Source organism: Juglans regia, chromosome 11 (assembly GCF_001411555.2).
Source record: "Juglans regia cultivar Chandler chromosome 11, Walnut 2.0, whole genome shotgun sequence".
NCBI lineage: Eukaryota > Viridiplantae > Streptophyta > Magnoliopsida > Fagales > Juglandaceae > Juglans > Juglans regia.
Genome location: NC_049911.1, coordinates 581,565 through 597,747, shown reverse-complemented (window position 1 = coordinate 597,747; position 16,183 = coordinate 581,565). Strand labels below are relative to the sequence as shown.

Sequence of the window (16,183 nt, the reverse complement as noted above, 5' to 3'; positions counted from 1 at the left end):
GGCAGGATATCAATTCACAAGATCTTGCTGCCATTTGAGTCAAGATAGCATCCTCGATCTACTGCATACCCAAAAAAAACTACACAAAGACGCTCCTCAAATTCAATGCAAACGAAAGTGTGAATCAATTCTGTCTTTTGCGTTTCGTCTTGCTGCTTGTTTTAGACATATATAGCATTTTATTTTGACACCTTGTTTTTTGGGTTTTTCTTGTTTGAATAATAATGTTCTTACACGCCACAAGTGACCGAGGGTTGGTTAATAAAATTGAGCCTATGCATGTGATAGAAATCTGGATCACTCTAGTCTCTACCTTATGAAAGATGCTGTAATCATTCTGGCCGAAAACTTGCTACTAAACGTTTCCTTGATCTTATGGAAATGAAATTGGCCACATCTAAGGGTCCCATATATTCTAGGTTATGGTCCTCAAATAGTTAGACACGTATACATTGTGACAGAGTTTGCCTCATTGCCTCCCCAATTATATGGTTGACCAAAATTATTAACGAACACCCAAGGCTGGCAATGCATGATTGTGTGATTTTAAATAACTATAGAAAATGAAAAACGACAAGTCTTAGACAAGATTTAGCATATAACAGGACTAGACCTTAGAACCAAGAATCTAGGTTTGCCATGACAAGTACAAGAAAAACGAAAGCCGTTTTAACTTTTTGAATAGGTAATGAATTCCGTGTAGACCTGTGTACCACAAGGAATTACGGGGAGACAGGAATGCTTTTGTTTATTGGATTGAAGACAAAGCTAAAGCTAATTTCTCTTATTGTTATATATATTCTTAATCCTCATCCCTAAGAAAGCTTATAATTATCATAAATTAAGCCTATTGTACAGGAAGGCCACCTTGGCATGGCATCTACTACAATACTTCTGTATCCATAAAATGCTAGTGTGTGAACCGATTGAACACAGACAGTCTTTAACCACTTGTGGTGGAGTTGGACAAATGAAGCCAAAGAAATGTACACCACCAGCTCTTTTTGGTCAAAGTCAATAATCAAGTTTTCCATTCATATTCAGGGACACGTGAATTGTAGAGGGTGACCCTCCACCTTTGCAATGTCTCCTTGTGCACCATGTGACCAAGTTGGCAAAATTGCTCTCTCAATTCATTAAAACATACTGCTGCAAGTCCTCTCCATAAGGGATAGTACCATAGATCTGCTGGACAACAGCTTCAAGTTCGGTACCTTCCAATGAGGGCATTTATTTCCACAGGTACCAGGTGTAATATTGCTGAAAGAGGAATTGGGCTCCACCGCAGACAGCCTGAATATATGCTAATGTAACACAGATGCATTCTTCTTCTTTTGACAAGAAATGCTCATGACAACTCAAATCAACAAAAGAACCTACAACAGCCTCAGCATGACAGCCAAGAATTAGAGGAAGACGACATTTCAATAATTTTTTATCAGGAAGAGAAACATGCAACAGCTCTCCTTGAAGCACAACAGAGATGGAAATTGGCAACGTGCATCAACATAAACTGGTGTTACTTTGTTAAAATTTAACCTCAAAGCAGTCCCTGCAATAGGGTACAAATCCACAACCATGTCTAAGTTTTGCTAAGAATTAGCATGAGAAGTAAAGAAGGTGTAACACCCCAGATTGAGTACAGGAATGTATTAAATGCGATCCCATGTTACTTAGGAGATAGAAGTTCTTGCACTTATAATTATTCCAAATAACTTCAATTGTAACAAAGATTTTGGAATATAGGCAAAGACATGGCTTGGACTTTCCTTAAAGATGAATATAATACATAAACAATAAAGATTAACTAGTGGAATGAATAAAGAGTAGGGAAACTAAAATACACAGCGGCACTAACAAAATTTGAGAAACAAAAAGAAAAAAGGCAAGCTAGGACTTAGATTGGACCAAGGTCATTACAAAAAATTTTTTTTTTTTATAAGTAGTAAAAATTTTATTCATATGAATGAAATAGGCATGGCCCGTGTACACAGGAAGTATACAAAAGAAAACACCTAATTACATTCTAGCTAAGGAAAGAAAGTCATGGACATTGTTTCCATCAAGTACAATGGCTGAAAACCATAGTATTAAGGTGCGCATAAAAAAATTCTGAAACTCCTCCATTGTGCGTTCTCTATCCTCAAAACATCTCTCATTCCTCTCAGACCGTGTGCACTACATGACACATAATGGAAACATCTTCCACATTGCCGCCACTTAGGGACAGCCTTGAAGCTCCTTCCAACAAGCCAATAGATCCACCACCCGCGGAGGCATTACCCAAGTAATATCCATTCTTCGAAAGATCTCATTCCAAAACCCCCTCGTGACCTCAATATGCAAAAGTAAGTGATCTATCGATTCTCCCTATTTTTTGCACAAATAGCACCAATCCATCACTATGATTCCCCTCTTTCTCAGATTGTTCGTAGTCAAGATCTTCTCAAGAGCGGCAGTCCATACGAAGAAAGCTACCTTAGTAGGCACCCATGATCTCCAAATCCTCTTCCATGGAAATGATACATGGCCTTGGGTTGACAAAATCTTGTAGTAGGTCCTGCCTGTACATTTTTTACTACAATTAGCGCTCCATTGCAACCTATCCTCCTGAGCCGTAATATTTCCCATAAAATAGAGCAACCTGAGGAAATCAGATACAGCCTGCAGTTCCCAATCATGAATATTTCTATTAAAAAAAATATTCCACTGATAACATCCATGGGAGAATACCCTAATATCTGCAACAGAGGCCTCTCTGTTAGCTGCAATACTATAGAGTGCTGGAAATGCCCTGTATAAAGCGCACTCTCCACACCAAACATCATGCCAAAACCTGATTCTGGAACCATCTCCCACCACGAATCGTATGTGACTTTCGAAGCCCTGCCAACCCTTCCTAATAAATTTTCATAAGCCCACACCGTGTCTCCCTCTTACTTCCTTAGAGCACCATCCTCCCCAACACTCCCATGTCTAGAATCAATAATCTCCTTCCATAGTGTGTTCCCCTCTAAGTGGTACCACCATAACCATTTGCCTAATAAAACTTTATTGAACGTTCGCAAATTGCATATCCCCAAGCCTCCGTTCGGAATAGGAGAACAAACCTTGTTCGAGTTAACTAAATGGAATTTGGTTTCCTCCCCCATTCCCCCCCACCCCCACAAAAAGGACCGTAATAATCTCTCAATTCTAGTCGTCACCCCTGCAGGCAAAGGAAAGAGTGAAAGGAAAAAAAGTGGGAAGATTGGTTAATGAACTCTTAATTAAAATAAGTCGACCCCCTTTCGATAGATACATCCGTTTCCACCCAGCAAGCTTCCTCTCTACTTTCTCTACCACCCCATCCCAAATGGCTCAAGCCAAATTGGCCCCCAGCGGAAGACCCAAATATTTCATAGGCAAGGACAACACCTTGCAATCCAACAACCGCGCCAAGTTGTTAATATTAGGCACCGCACCCACCACAACCATCTCGGATTTACTAAGATTAACCTTAAGCCCCGACACTGCTTCAAAGCATGGCAAGAGAGCTCGCAGAGATTAAATCTGACAAGTATCCGCATCACAAAATAAGAGGGTATCATTTGCAAATAAGAGATGAGAGAGTGAAGTAGAACCATTTGTGCCATTACCCACTGGAAAACCGGATAAAAAACCTCCACCAACAGCATCCTTCACCAACCGCCCCAATGCCTCCATAAAAATGACGAACAAGAGGGGAGGCAAGAAATCTCCCTGCCTCAAACCACGTGAGCTGTTAAAGAACCCAGCAGGAGTACCATTAACTAATACTGAAAAACGAACAGTAAATATACAACAACGGATCCAAGAAATTCACCTATCACCAAAACCACACCTACCAAGCAAGTAAAGAAGGAAATCCCAATTCACATGATCATAAACCTTTTCCATGTCAAGCTTGCAAAGAATACCTGGGACGCCTTCCCGCAATCTATGATCCAAGCACTCATTGGCAATAAGCACCGAATCTAGAATCTGTCTCCCCCTAATGAAGGCATTTTGAGGCTTAGAAATAATATGTTCCATCATTGAGCTAAGCCTATTTTCCAGGACCTTGGAGATAATTTTGTAAACTCCACTCACCAGGCTTATGGGACGAAAATCTTCAACTACCTTAGCCCCATGTTTCTTTGGAATAAGAGCAATGAATGTCGCATTTAGGCTTTTCTCAAATTTATGGAAAGAGTGGTAATATCACATTTTACTACATCCCAACAAACCTGGAAGAAACCCATCGAGAAACCATCTGGGCCCAGTGCCTTGTCCTTTGCCATGCTACTAATAACCTAACACACCTCATCTTCCTCAAATACTCTTTCCAACCCATTAGCACTTTGTGAATCAATATACTCAAATGACAAGCCATCAAGTTTTGGCCTCAAGCATACCGGTTCCGAGAGTAGGTTTTCAAAATGCTACACAATATGATTTTCCAAATCATCAGAGGATGAAAGCACTTCGGTACCTGAGTGGAGTGACTCAATGGTGTTATTGCGTCGATGTGAATTCGCCACTTTATGGAAGAATTTCGTACAATTATCAACCTCTTTTAGCCAAAGGGCCTTAGATTTTTGTCGCCACGAAATCTCTTCCATCAATAGCACCTTCTCCAGATCAATTACAACCGCTCTTTTTCTAGCAAGGGCCTCCTCCGAGAGGTCTCCCGTCAATTCCCTATTCTCCAAATCTTGTAGTTCCTCCATAAGAGTATTCTTTTGATTATCAATGCTACCAAACACTTCCAAATTCCACTTCTTTAGATCTTGCTTTGAGCTTACAAGCTAGAATGAAACTGGGGTTCCCTGTAAACATATAAGAGGACCACCAAGAACGCACCTTCTCTACAAAACCCTCCACCGCTAACCACATATTTTCAAACTTGAATGGTCTGCGTTTACTAATAATACCTCCACAGTCCAAGACAATAGGAAAATAGTCGGAGCACACACGGGGCAACCATTTTTGAGAAAGTTCAGGAAAATAAGCCTCCCACAACGGGGAGACAAGGAACCTCTCCAATCTTGATCATCCTCAACCTTTAGACCATGTGAACTCACCCCCAAGAAGAGGGAGATCCATACGATCTAAATCAAATACAAATTCCAAGAACTCCTCCATAGCTGTCGAATGGCGGTGAGTCCCAGAACGCTCGCTGGGAAAGCGAACAATATTAAAATCTCCCCCCATGCACCACGGCACCTCCCATAAATAAATAAGACCCGCTAACTCCTCCCATAGTCGCCTCCTCTCATTATCCAAATTTGGACCATAAATACCCGCAAAGGCCCATTCCCATCCATCAATCATATTTCTAAAGCAACTAGCAACCGAAAATATCCCAAAACATTCCTCAACCGACTCCACCACTCTTTTGTCTCACATTAAAAGAACCCCCCTGGACGCACCCATCTATGCCAAGTAAGACCACCTTACATATGGACACCCCTACAAGCTACGTATTATTCTTCTATCGACTACCCTCAACTTAGTTTCTTGAAAGCACGCTACGTCCACTTTCCATAACCTCAATAAAGATCTTATACGAAGACGTTTATTGCAGTCATTCGGCCCCCTCACGTTCCATGATAATAACTTAGGCTTCATAGTTACAAACAGTGCCCCTCCCTTTCGGTCTATCTCTTCCACACACACACCCCAAAACAAGTGAGCTTCATAGTTGATAGTGCAAGAAAGTCTTTTAAGTTCCCTGTCTCAGTTCGAGGTCAACTTCGAGCGGCTATTTTCAATAGCAATGAGAAGGGCTCTAAATTGATCCTCATAGCCTACACAAGAAATACCAAGAGCAAAATACATCTCCTCCACCTGCTTAAACACCCAATCCGATGCAAATAAATCCAGGTTAGGGGAAATTGTACATAAAGGAGTTGGTTCCTTCATCCCCTCAACAAAAGGCCCGTTGTCTAGACTGATCACTACCAAAGCTGAGTCTTGATCCCACGGCTGAGGCTGAAAGTGAGTTTTTATGTCTATCAGCACCCCTTCAGAAAGTAAGACAGCCACCTGTGGAGGAGATAAGGCTACTACTGCCGATGAGAACTCACCTAACCTATTCTGTGGCTCCATCGGCATGTTCTGTTGGGGAAAAAACTAAGAAATTGCTTCACACAACACCTTAAGAGGAAATAGACTGGTCGCCGGTGGTGAAAAGGGTGCCACGACTGCCGTAGAAAGCCCAGCGGCCTCGGTCGACCAAGTCTGTGCATGACCCAGCATGGCAAAGCCATGTGAGGTGGTGCATAAATTCACACCAGCTTTGGCATCTCCAACAATCGGGGCTGAAATAATCACCAGCAGTTGAATAGGGGGTGCGACAGCCGTCAAAGGCCCAATAGCCTCAATCGACCGAGTCTGTGCATGACCCAACACCTCCATGTCACAGCAAGAGATCACACAACCTTCAGCGTTTCTGCCAATCATATCGCCTGAGCCACCCCTTTGAACACCCTCCGATGGAGATGCCACTACCTTCGCCGGTGACCCCGGAGCCTTTACCGACACTGGAGCAAGGCCCCTACTGCCCTAGACACAAGCCACAGCTACGGGTGGAAGGGAAACCCCACGCCTCCTCCCCACAAGCCTCGTGGGTCTGGATGCTAATCTAGAGGGCATGGGCCCATTGGATGGGCCCTTACCCTTAGCAGGACCAGAAGAGGGGCCACCTTCAGGCCCACACAAGAGAGCCTTGGACTCCTTACCCTTCGGCTGACCCTTGGGTTCTTGGCCCTTTAACTGCCCAATAACAGGCCCATTGTCCGACCCAGAACTCAAATCCCACCCTTGATCCACAACGCACTGTTTCAACCAAATAATATTACCTTGCAGTTCCCCCATCTGCGTTTGATTATCAGACAAAACCCGCATGATAGTTTCCTTTTGAAGACCAGCAAATCTCCTGCCAACCTCCTCACGTCCCTAAGTACCTACCAAAAAAATGCTATTGTCATCCCCACTAGCCAACCTCCTATCCAACTGACGAGATGTGTCCATAGGCCTTGATATTTGGAGAGCCTCCTTATACGACTGAGGTGGTTTCTCAGCCGTCGTTGGTGGTGCCTGCCCACCGAAACGAGCAGCCTCCCTTAGGACCTTAGCAAGTTTCCTCTATCCCCTCCCATCTCCGTCATCTGGGACAAAAATATAGTTACGACGCGCACCCACCTCCTCGGTGCTCTTCTAGTGCCATGAATGCACCTTGAACATTTGAGCACCTCTGCACAGTGAAGCCCCTCTCTCCTTCACGATGGCTAGCATAAAACCCCTTTCTCCTTGCATTCATGCCATCCTCTAGGACTCTGCAGAACCACCGTGTCGTGGCTAACTCCATTTTCATGCTTTTCACAAACTTCCACCCTCTCTCTGTAAGAATCAGCCATCGACCCTCCCTAGAAATCTCAAAGGCTTGTAGTTCAATGGCAATGATTTTCCCATAAACCATTTCTCCTTCCAACCAATCACAGCTCAAACTTTCACCCAATCATGAACACCATCCTAAACTAATTTCACTCGAAAAAGAATACTGAGAAAGAATGTGTACGGAGAGAATTTTCTCTCTCTAAAACTCTCTCTCAAGTCACTTTTTTTTTTCATTACAAAAAATATGGATGTGAAAAACAAAAACAAAACAATTTTGCCCTTAATGAGGTTTGCATCTCTACTTTACCAAAATAATGTACATGCTCCTCAATTTTTTTTTTAGAGAAAAGGGACGGTACCCCCAGTTGTATTAATTGTCCTCGCTTATGATGGAGGAACCATGCTTCCACAATCATAAGTCAACTTATATAAGAGAATAATGACCATTACAAAATATCAAAACGAAGTTATGAAGTGACACAAATTTTTGTCAGTAATCTATTGATTCTCTCCCAATTGTTCGATTGGAGGTTAGATGATTTACTTAACCACTAAGGTCTCTACATATTGATAGGCTTTTTTTTTTTTATTTGACTCCTTTGAATATGCTTTGCCGCTTCTGCTTATGATGCATAGAAAACTATACTGCAAAATCCAATAAACATTTCCTAGGTGAGGAAACAAAAAGTAGTGCGGTAAATGGTCATCTTAGAGCACTCCCAATGGGTTTTGTAAAACCCATTTTTATGTAAAATTTGAAGAAAGGTAGTTCAAAACTGCCTCCAACGGATCATTTATTTTCAAATGTATTTTACATTTTGCTATAGTGTTCAGTTAAATGTAGCGTGAACTGTTCACAAATGTAAAAATATTTTATTCATTTATTCTCTTTTCATGTATTTTATCTCTCACAATAGTTTCTCTCTCTTTGTACTTTTTTTCCAACAAACTATTAAATAATATAATATAAAGAAAAAATAGATAAACTAATGTATGGTATGTAAAAGTTAGTATGTAAAATAGAAAAAGTGAATTTTGGTGATGTATTTTAAAGGATAAGATACATAAACTATTGGGACTACTCTAATAACAAGGAATAGCATTAAACATAAAAGGGATGGCATCCAAGCTTCACTCACTCAAAACATGGACGTCAAGAGGTAATAAGTGCACTACTCTTAACCATCGTCAAATCTCCAGATCAACTCATTTAACTATATCATAATATGCATCGATTAGAAATGCATTTGAACCAATTCATTTATCAATTAGTAATCACATTTGTTCAATCTCATACTTGTGGTATCTCATTTGAACCCGAATCCTTCTCATAACACGAAAAAAAAAACATTTTTTTAAAGAATTGAAAGACTTACCAGTTAGATAGCATGGCCTTGTTCTTTAGCTTTCTTTACCCATTTAAGTGTACTTTCCAAGGTTGTGTAAGCAGCAACATCTGTTAAACTCTTACTCTCAACCACATAATCAAACACCTCATAAGCTTCGGCTATCCTCCCTTCCCTACAAAGTGCCCTCACAAAGGTAGCATAAGCCGCCGTCTCAAGCTTCATATCCCCTGATTTCATCACCGCATAAAGTTCAAGTGCCTTTTCCAACAGTCTTGACTTACACAATCCATGAAGCAATGTGCTATAAGTGCACGAATTTGGACTACAGCCCTTTGCTTCCATCCCTCCTAACAATGCCAACGCACCCAATGCATCTCCCTCCCGACACATCCCATTCATCAATGAAGTGTACGTCACAGCATCTGGGAGATGACCCTTTTCCTCCATAATACCCAAAAACTTCCTAGCTTCCCTAACCCGCCCAGACTTTGATAACCCAAAAATCAAAGTGTTATAAGTAACAATATCAGGCTCCACACCTTCCTCCTTCATTTTATTATAAACCCCAATTGCCTCATTCCCCCTACTCAACATACAGTAACCCTTCATAATAGTGTTGTATACGAAGCAATCAGGTTTAAACCCCTCCTCATTAAGCACACCCACCAACCTCAGTGCCTCGCGGAGATTCTTGGTATTACATACATTATCAATCAGGACTGTGTAAGTAACAAGATCAGGCTTCAAATCGAAATTGTTTCGCATTTCGTCAATAAAATCGTAAACCATACTCAATGACCTCGACTTACAGAGATGTTTAACGAGAAAGTTATACGTATAAGTATCAGGCTTAGTGTCTTTTGATGATAACTCCTTTACCAATTCGATCGCATGCTCCATTCGACCTGCCAAGCTAAGCGACCGGACTGCAATATCAGCGGTGAACTTATCAGGACTGAGCCCATTAGTGAGCATAAGATTGAGGGTCTGGTGCACGGAGGCGAGCGTGGCATCGGGTGCTTTGCAGGACTGTGTGAGCAAGATGTGATAAGTGGATCGGTCGGGTGAGAAGGAAGGATTGGACTTGATCATGTGACGGAGGAGAGAGATGGAGTCTTGGAGGGTGGAGATTGAGGCGTAGGATTGGAGTAGAGAGTTGTGGAATCGAAGGTCGACTGGGGCTTTGGTTGTGGAGATGACGGAGTTGAAGAGCTTCTTGGCGTCCGAGAGGTTAGGGGTTTTGAAGAGGGCTATTGGGATATCCTCGTGGGTTTTCCGGGAGAGTTGTGATGGGGTTTTTCTGGTAGGTTTTTTAGGAAAGTGATGGGGTTTGGGAGGTGGGACTGGGGACTCTACGGGAACGAGCGAAGATTGCTTTTTCATGAGCGTGGTTGAAATTGCCGAACGCAGCGATGGTGGGACCTTTCCCATTTCCGGTTTCTTCTTCTTTCAAATGCTTTGCTGATTCAGTTCGTTGCTGATCAGAGTTCTATAGGGTTTTTGCAGGGTTTCAGATTTTGGTGCACACAAGTGAGCTTTTCAGAAGAACATGGAAGCCCCGACCCCATTTCGGTCGGGTTGCGGGCTCCTTTCCGTTTGTTTGGGCCTTTTTTCTCTTCCTGGCTCCTCTCACGGCCTGCTTAGGTTCATAAAAGAAGCAAGTAAAGCAGGCCTTGAGAGGAGGCTCGACCCATTAATCTCGTTGATTAACGTAAAATCTTCTTATAAGTATTGATTAATAAAAATTAGTTTTTTCAAAAAGTTTCCTTGTTTTTGGTAAAAATATAAAAGCCCTTTAACCAATCTCTAATTACTGGTTTTAATAAATCAGCCTCTCAAACTCTTTAAAAATTATTACGTACTTCCTCCATAAAAAAATAAAAATAAAAATAAAATAAAATAAAAAATAGGACATAAATATCATTTATAAATAAAAAAATTAAAATTATTAAAAAAATTTAACTTTGGCTTCTCCAAAAATATATTTTTCATTTTTGAGAATTTTAGGATAGTTCATTATTTTCACGGAGAAAATGAGTAAATTGAAATTGCTTTGGTAATTTTGAGAGGATGATTGTAAAAAAATTTATACTTTTTAGTTTTTAATGTGATTTTAGATTGGTTAGGATAGAAAATTAAGTTAATCTGAAAAGTACTTTCAGCAATAAGGAATCCCAGTCTCTCCTCCCCATCCCCAATCACAGATTTAAAAACTCATCACCATTATTTTACTTATTATATATATTTTTTTTTTGTTAAATATAATACAAAGGAAAATATTAGTGTAGTCCTTTAAAATTATCAGTATTTTTTTTATTTAAAGATTAAAATATGATTATTAGTAAAATTGTGTATCTTTATTTTATTAATTAAGTATGTTAAAATAATATTAAAAAATTATTTTTTTTTAAAATATATTAACGATACGTCCAACGATAATTACTGAGGAACTGGTTGACACGATTCTTTTAAAAAATTATATTAAAAATGATTTTTTTTATCAATTACAGTTATAAAGAAAATTACTAAACTCACGTTTATCCGATGGTGGATTTTGATAGGTATTTTTTTTTAACTAAAGAATTAGTTTTTAATAATATTTTAATATTTTTAAAAAATATTTAAAGATATAAAAGAAATATATGAAAAAATAAAAGGCCGAAATGGAGTGTCGGGCTACACAGTACACTCATATAAAAATTGGACCGTCCTCCACCCCACCAATGAAACCCGAACACGTAGCATTCGAATATATGCCCAGCTCCTCCACGCTCCCTTTTCATTTACCCGTGTGATGCTCCATAATCGACCGTAGTCCCTAGAAAACACCCAACCGGAGATTCCTAAAAATCCGACCCGAAATATCTCAGAGCTCCATGGCGAAAAGATCGATACCGGCCCTAAACAGGGTCCTCTCGAATCTGAGATCGCAGCCGCCACCGCCGTGTCCATCGCTCCTCAGCCAGACCCGGTCGGTAACTTACATGCCTCGACCCGGAGACGGCACTCCACGCGGCGTGACCTTGATCCCTGGTGACGGGATTGGACCTCTGGTGACTGGCGCGGTCGAGCGGGTGATGGAGGCGATGCACGCACCTGTGTACTTCGAGCGCTACGAGGTGCATGGGGACATGAAGAAGGTTCCGGAGGAGGTGATCGAGTCGATCAAGAAGAACAAGGTTTGCCTCAAGGGCGGGTTGGCCACGCCCATGGGAGGCGGCGTGAGCTCGCTCAACATGCAGCTCAGAAAGGAGCTCGATCTCTACGCTTCGCTCGTCCATTGCTTTAATCTCCCGGGGCTCCCCACGCGCCACGAGAACGTGGATATCGTGGTCATTAGGGAGAACACCGAGGGCGAGTACTCGGGCCTCGAGCACGAGGTCGTTCCTGGCGTCGTCGAAAGCCTTAAGGTATTCTCTCTTCTGTAATTTTTTTCTATTATCTCCTGGCAGAAAAATCCTAGGTATTGTTTTAGTTGAATTAAAATTTCAGATTTTGATATGTGATTTTTCCATAATTCAATAGTGGTCACTAGATTGTATGATAAAATAGCCAAATTGGAATCAATCAATTAAAATTTATTCGTTTGTTTCATTATAATTACTGGATTTTATGGGTATCCGCATCGAGTATTCGCCTGGTATTAAATTTGTTTTTTTCCTAAGCTGGTATTAAATTTTGATTTTTTTCCCCTAAACTGGCATTAAATTTTGATTTTTTTCATAAGCTGGCATTAAATTTTGATTTTTTCCCCCCAAACTGGCATTAAATTTTTACATTACATGTTGACTTTATACTTTTTAAATTTTAAACTTCTGCGTGATTGTGATTGTTTGATATTTTGTGTGGTTGGAAGTTATGTTATGTTTGTACATCATGCTAAATTTTTTGTTAGGTGATAACAAAGTTCTGTTCGGAGCGAATCGCAAAGTACGCATTCGAGTATGCTTACTTAAACAACAGAAAGAAAGTGACTGCCGTTCACAAAGCAAACATTATGAAGCTTGCAGATGGTCTGTTCTTAGAATCCTGTAGAGAGGTTGCAACTAAATATCCCGGGATCCAGTACAGTGAGATTATTGTCGATAACTGCTGCATGCAACTTGTTTCAAAGCCGGAGCAATTTGATGTCATGGTATAAGTGATTTTTCTTGTTTTTCATCAAACAATGCTGTAGTTTATAAGGGCTCGTTTGTAGAGTAAGATGAAATGAGAATTTTGTAAATAGTAATAAGATAGTTTGTGAATGGTAGTAAGATAGTTTGAGTTGAGTATTTTTTGAGTTTTGAGAAATGAGAGAGAAGAAATTGAATAAAAAATATTATGAAGTTAAAATATTATTATAATATAGTTTTATAATATTATTTTTGTTTAGAGATTTAAAAAAGTTGAATTATTTTTTATTTTTTGTTTGAAAGTTTGGAAAAGTTATAATGATTAGTTTGAAAAAATTGTAATGATTAGTTTGAAAATATTTGTATTTAAATTATGTTTGGGAAGGAGATGAGATGAGATGAGAATTGTGGAATGAGATTTATTTCCAAACAATTTTGGGAATATAGTTTGCTTGGCTGCTTACTGTCTAGTTTTTGTTAGTAGTAATGATGGAATGGTGTGCACTACATCAGCCTTTTTGGTTTTATGTGTTTGTTGAAGATTACTAATTGATGACCTACTGCAATTTGATTCTTGGCGGGCAGGCCAAGAATTTTGTCAAATCATTAGCCTAAGTAATTCCTGGTTCCTGGCAGAAGTCTTGAGCTAGAGATTTTTTTTTATAAGTGATAAAAGGTTATATAAACGAGAATAATAATAATAGCCCTTGTACACAGGGCGTACACTAGAGAGACTTGAGAGAAATTGATGATGAGTTTTTTTTCTTTTTTCAATCCTAAGGAATATAGAGGTACTCAAATGCTGAAATCAGAAAATGGAAGGTGTTTTCTTTCTTATGTTCTGATAATATCTTGACGAAGGGGATTAATTGTGGAGAGTTTTTATGCCTGAGTGAGATGATTTTTTTTTTCTCTCTTTTTTTGGGGGGGTTGTTGTTCATTGAGGATGGCTTATTATTCATTGATACCAGGGTTAGTCTTGGTTAGTAACTTAGTTCTGCATGGATTGGAGAATGGTATAAATAACTTTTGGTCATTTTATCTCTTTTTTTTTTTTTAAACCAACTATCATTTGAGTAGTTATCTTATCAAATAGCAAAAAGGTTTCTGTTGTGAATGCTGGCTGGTTTACATTTTGCAGGTAACACCAAATCTTTACGGTAATCTAGTTTCAAACACAGCAGCTGGTATTGCTGGTGGCACAGGAGTCATGCCGGGAGGTATGTCCACATATTTTAATTTCAGAGCTCTTATTCTCCTATAAGTTGTCTTCTTCTTTCTTATCCTTGATGTATCTGGTCAACCAAATTGTTACAAACATATGAGAATTTGAAACCTCCAACAACCTGGTCTTGCTAAGCTAATTCTAAAAAAATAGTAAATTCATTCCGAAGCACTTTAGTAAAAGATCTTATTTGACACACATGGATGGCCTCATATATGATATATGTACAGATATATATATATATATATATATATGTGCACATTTGTATAAAATGTAAGGAGCGAAAAAACGGCTGCAAAATTATTCCATTTGTGTCTGCACACTTATGCCTAGATCTCCTAGCTAGGTGGAACCTATTGCCTGATTATGGGTAGTGAAACCTTTTCTGCAGTGTAAGGTCACATAAAGCCTTTAGTTTGTGATGCATGACTTCTTTTGCAATACAGGAAAATATCATTATTAGACTGCTTGCAGATTAGTGTGAAAGTGTTCTGCATCAAATAGATTGGAGTCCCTATATGTGTGAAGATCGAGTGTCAGACAACTGCACCTGAGTCCAGCTCAACGGGTATAGTATATGTTAGAATACAGTATGTGTAGGAAGCGAACAAGGATCCTAGAAATGTAGACAAAGTTTAAAGGTTAAGTGTAACAAACATTTCTGATTAAGAGAAGTAGATGTTTGGAGTAGGCTGATTGGGCATGTAGCAAAATTAATGTTGACGGTTTGGAATAACTGTTTCCTGGGTACTACATCTGATCTGAAAAGAAGAGAATTTGTGCACTTATCTTGGTTTCGAGTTTCAACAAACGAAAATTTTAGTTGGGGTTTTTTAGTAGAAAGGAATTTATTGTGTTCTTATGTAGCTTCATCCAGTGAGCTTCCCCATTTTATTTGAAAATATACTTCCAATTATTTTGAGAGAGAATATACTCTACATATCATAGCAAAGATGATGAGGATTGATTCTTCTTTTTGGGTATATTCTTTTGAGGGAGGTGATTGTCTCTGGTGTTGCGATAACGTACAATGATCTTCCTCCAGAAGCAATGGACTCCCCCCCAACGCGTTTGAAATATATTTTGCTGCTTATGTTCCACGACTGGGTAATGTTGCAGGCAATGTTGGCGCTGATCATGCAATCTTTGAGCAAGGCGCATCGGCAGGAAACGTGGGCAATGAGAACCTTGTGGAGCAAAAGAAAGCAAATCCAGTAGCCCTGCTTCTCTCGTCAGCCATGATGCTGAGACATCTCCAGTTTCCTTCATTTGCTGATCGACTAGAAACTGCTGTCAAACAAGTCATCTTAGAAGGCAAGTACCGGACAAGAGACCTTGGTGGACACAGCTCGACTGAAGAAGTTGCCAATGCAGTTATTGCCACCTTGACTGACTGAGGACATACATACTCAATACCATTGCCTTTCCTGACTAAGTACAATTTTGTGACTTTCCATGGAGTTCTTACCTCCCTATATTCCTTTTTGTTCCCCCTTTTCAATCTTCATAAACATTGGTGATTCATTTTCCTCTGACACCGTTGATATTATAAATAACATCACTCAAAAAGGGGTAGTGTTGAGTTTTAAGTTAGAAAAATCAGTGAAGTGACCGTAAGCTTTGCTCTCTCTGCTGTGGTGAAATCCACATTTTATTCTAATGCAAATTAAAGTTGTGGCAAGCATGGATGAGAACCTCTCTTTTTCCCCAATCGACAAATGCTTCAAAATAAAAAAATTAAAAAAAAAATTAAAAAAAAAAAAAAAAAGAACAAAACAAAAAGTTGTAACGTCTCAAATATTTTTTTTCGAGCTTAATTTTCTGTTCTAGAAAAAACTAGAAGGATCAAGATCGATCTTATGCCATTTATGTTCGAGCTCTAGAATTCAGAGTAGAATAGCATTAAAACTTTAGATCCATCAACTTTGTTTTCCCCTTTTTAAAAATTAACCGAGTTACTTGCCATATGAGTCCGTTAACTTGGTGTAGCTACCCCTTCAAGTTTGTACACCTCAAATTAAGAGAGAGTGTTATATAACTCATAATATTTATTAAATATTTAATGTCTTTTGAAAAATCTATAGTGCAGAACT

The 16,183-nt window shown here is 39.5% G+C and overlaps 3 protein-coding genes across 6 annotated transcripts; 1 reads left to right on the top strand and 2 right to left on the bottom strand.

Moving 5' to 3' along the window:
- Positions 1–816: 816 nt before the first annotated feature.
- On the bottom strand, positions 817–10,276 carry LOC109018808 (pentatricopeptide repeat-containing protein At2g17670). Of its 2 annotated transcripts, none has more exons than XM_019000993.2 (2): positions 8,778–10,275; positions 817–1,376 (listed from the first exon to the last, which is right to left on the bottom strand). In XM_019000993.2, exon 1 carries the CDS (start codon positions 10,179–10,181, stop codon positions 8,781–8,783), a length of 1,401 nt encoding a protein of 466 aa, XP_018856538.2. In that variant the 5' UTR covers positions 10,182–10,275; the 3' UTR covers positions 817–1,376; positions 8,778–8,780. The 2 variants fall into 2 exon arrangements, with proteins under 2 accessions (XP_018856538.2, XP_018856539.2); XM_019000994.2 differs by lacking the exon at positions 817–1,376 and adding an exon at positions 1,391–1,552 and having other exon boundaries at positions 8,778–10,276.
- Positions 3,361–4,301, bottom strand: LOC118349845. Its single transcript, XM_035695582.1, has 4 exons — positions 4,248–4,301; positions 3,939–4,155; positions 3,663–3,797; positions 3,361–3,512 (listed from the first exon to the last, which is right to left on the bottom strand). Exons 1-4 carry the CDS (start codon positions 4,299–4,301, stop codon positions 3,361–3,363), a joined length of 558 nt encoding a protein of 185 aa, XP_035551475.1.
- A 1,200-nt stretch (positions 10,277–11,476) lies between the features above and the next one.
- On the top strand, positions 11,477–15,771 carry LOC108985178 (isocitrate dehydrogenase [NAD] regulatory subunit 3, mitochondrial). 3 transcript variants are annotated; one of them, XM_035683057.1, is made up of 4 exons: positions 11,477–12,160; positions 12,646–12,885; positions 14,007–14,085; positions 15,210–15,771. In XM_035683057.1, exons 1-4 carry the CDS (start codon positions 11,627–11,629, stop codon positions 15,485–15,487), a joined length of 1,131 nt encoding a protein of 376 aa, XP_035538950.1. In that variant the 5' UTR covers positions 11,477–11,626; the 3' UTR covers positions 15,488–15,771. The 3 variants fall into 3 exon arrangements, with proteins under 3 accessions (XP_035538950.1, XP_035538952.1, XP_035538951.1); XM_035683059.1 differs by lacking the exon at positions 15,210–15,771 and adding an exon at positions 14,537–15,203 and having other exon boundaries at positions 11,526–12,160; XM_035683058.1 differs by having other exon boundaries at positions 11,528–12,160; positions 12,658–12,885; positions 15,210–15,756.
- Positions 15,772–16,183: the final 412 nt, after the last annotated feature.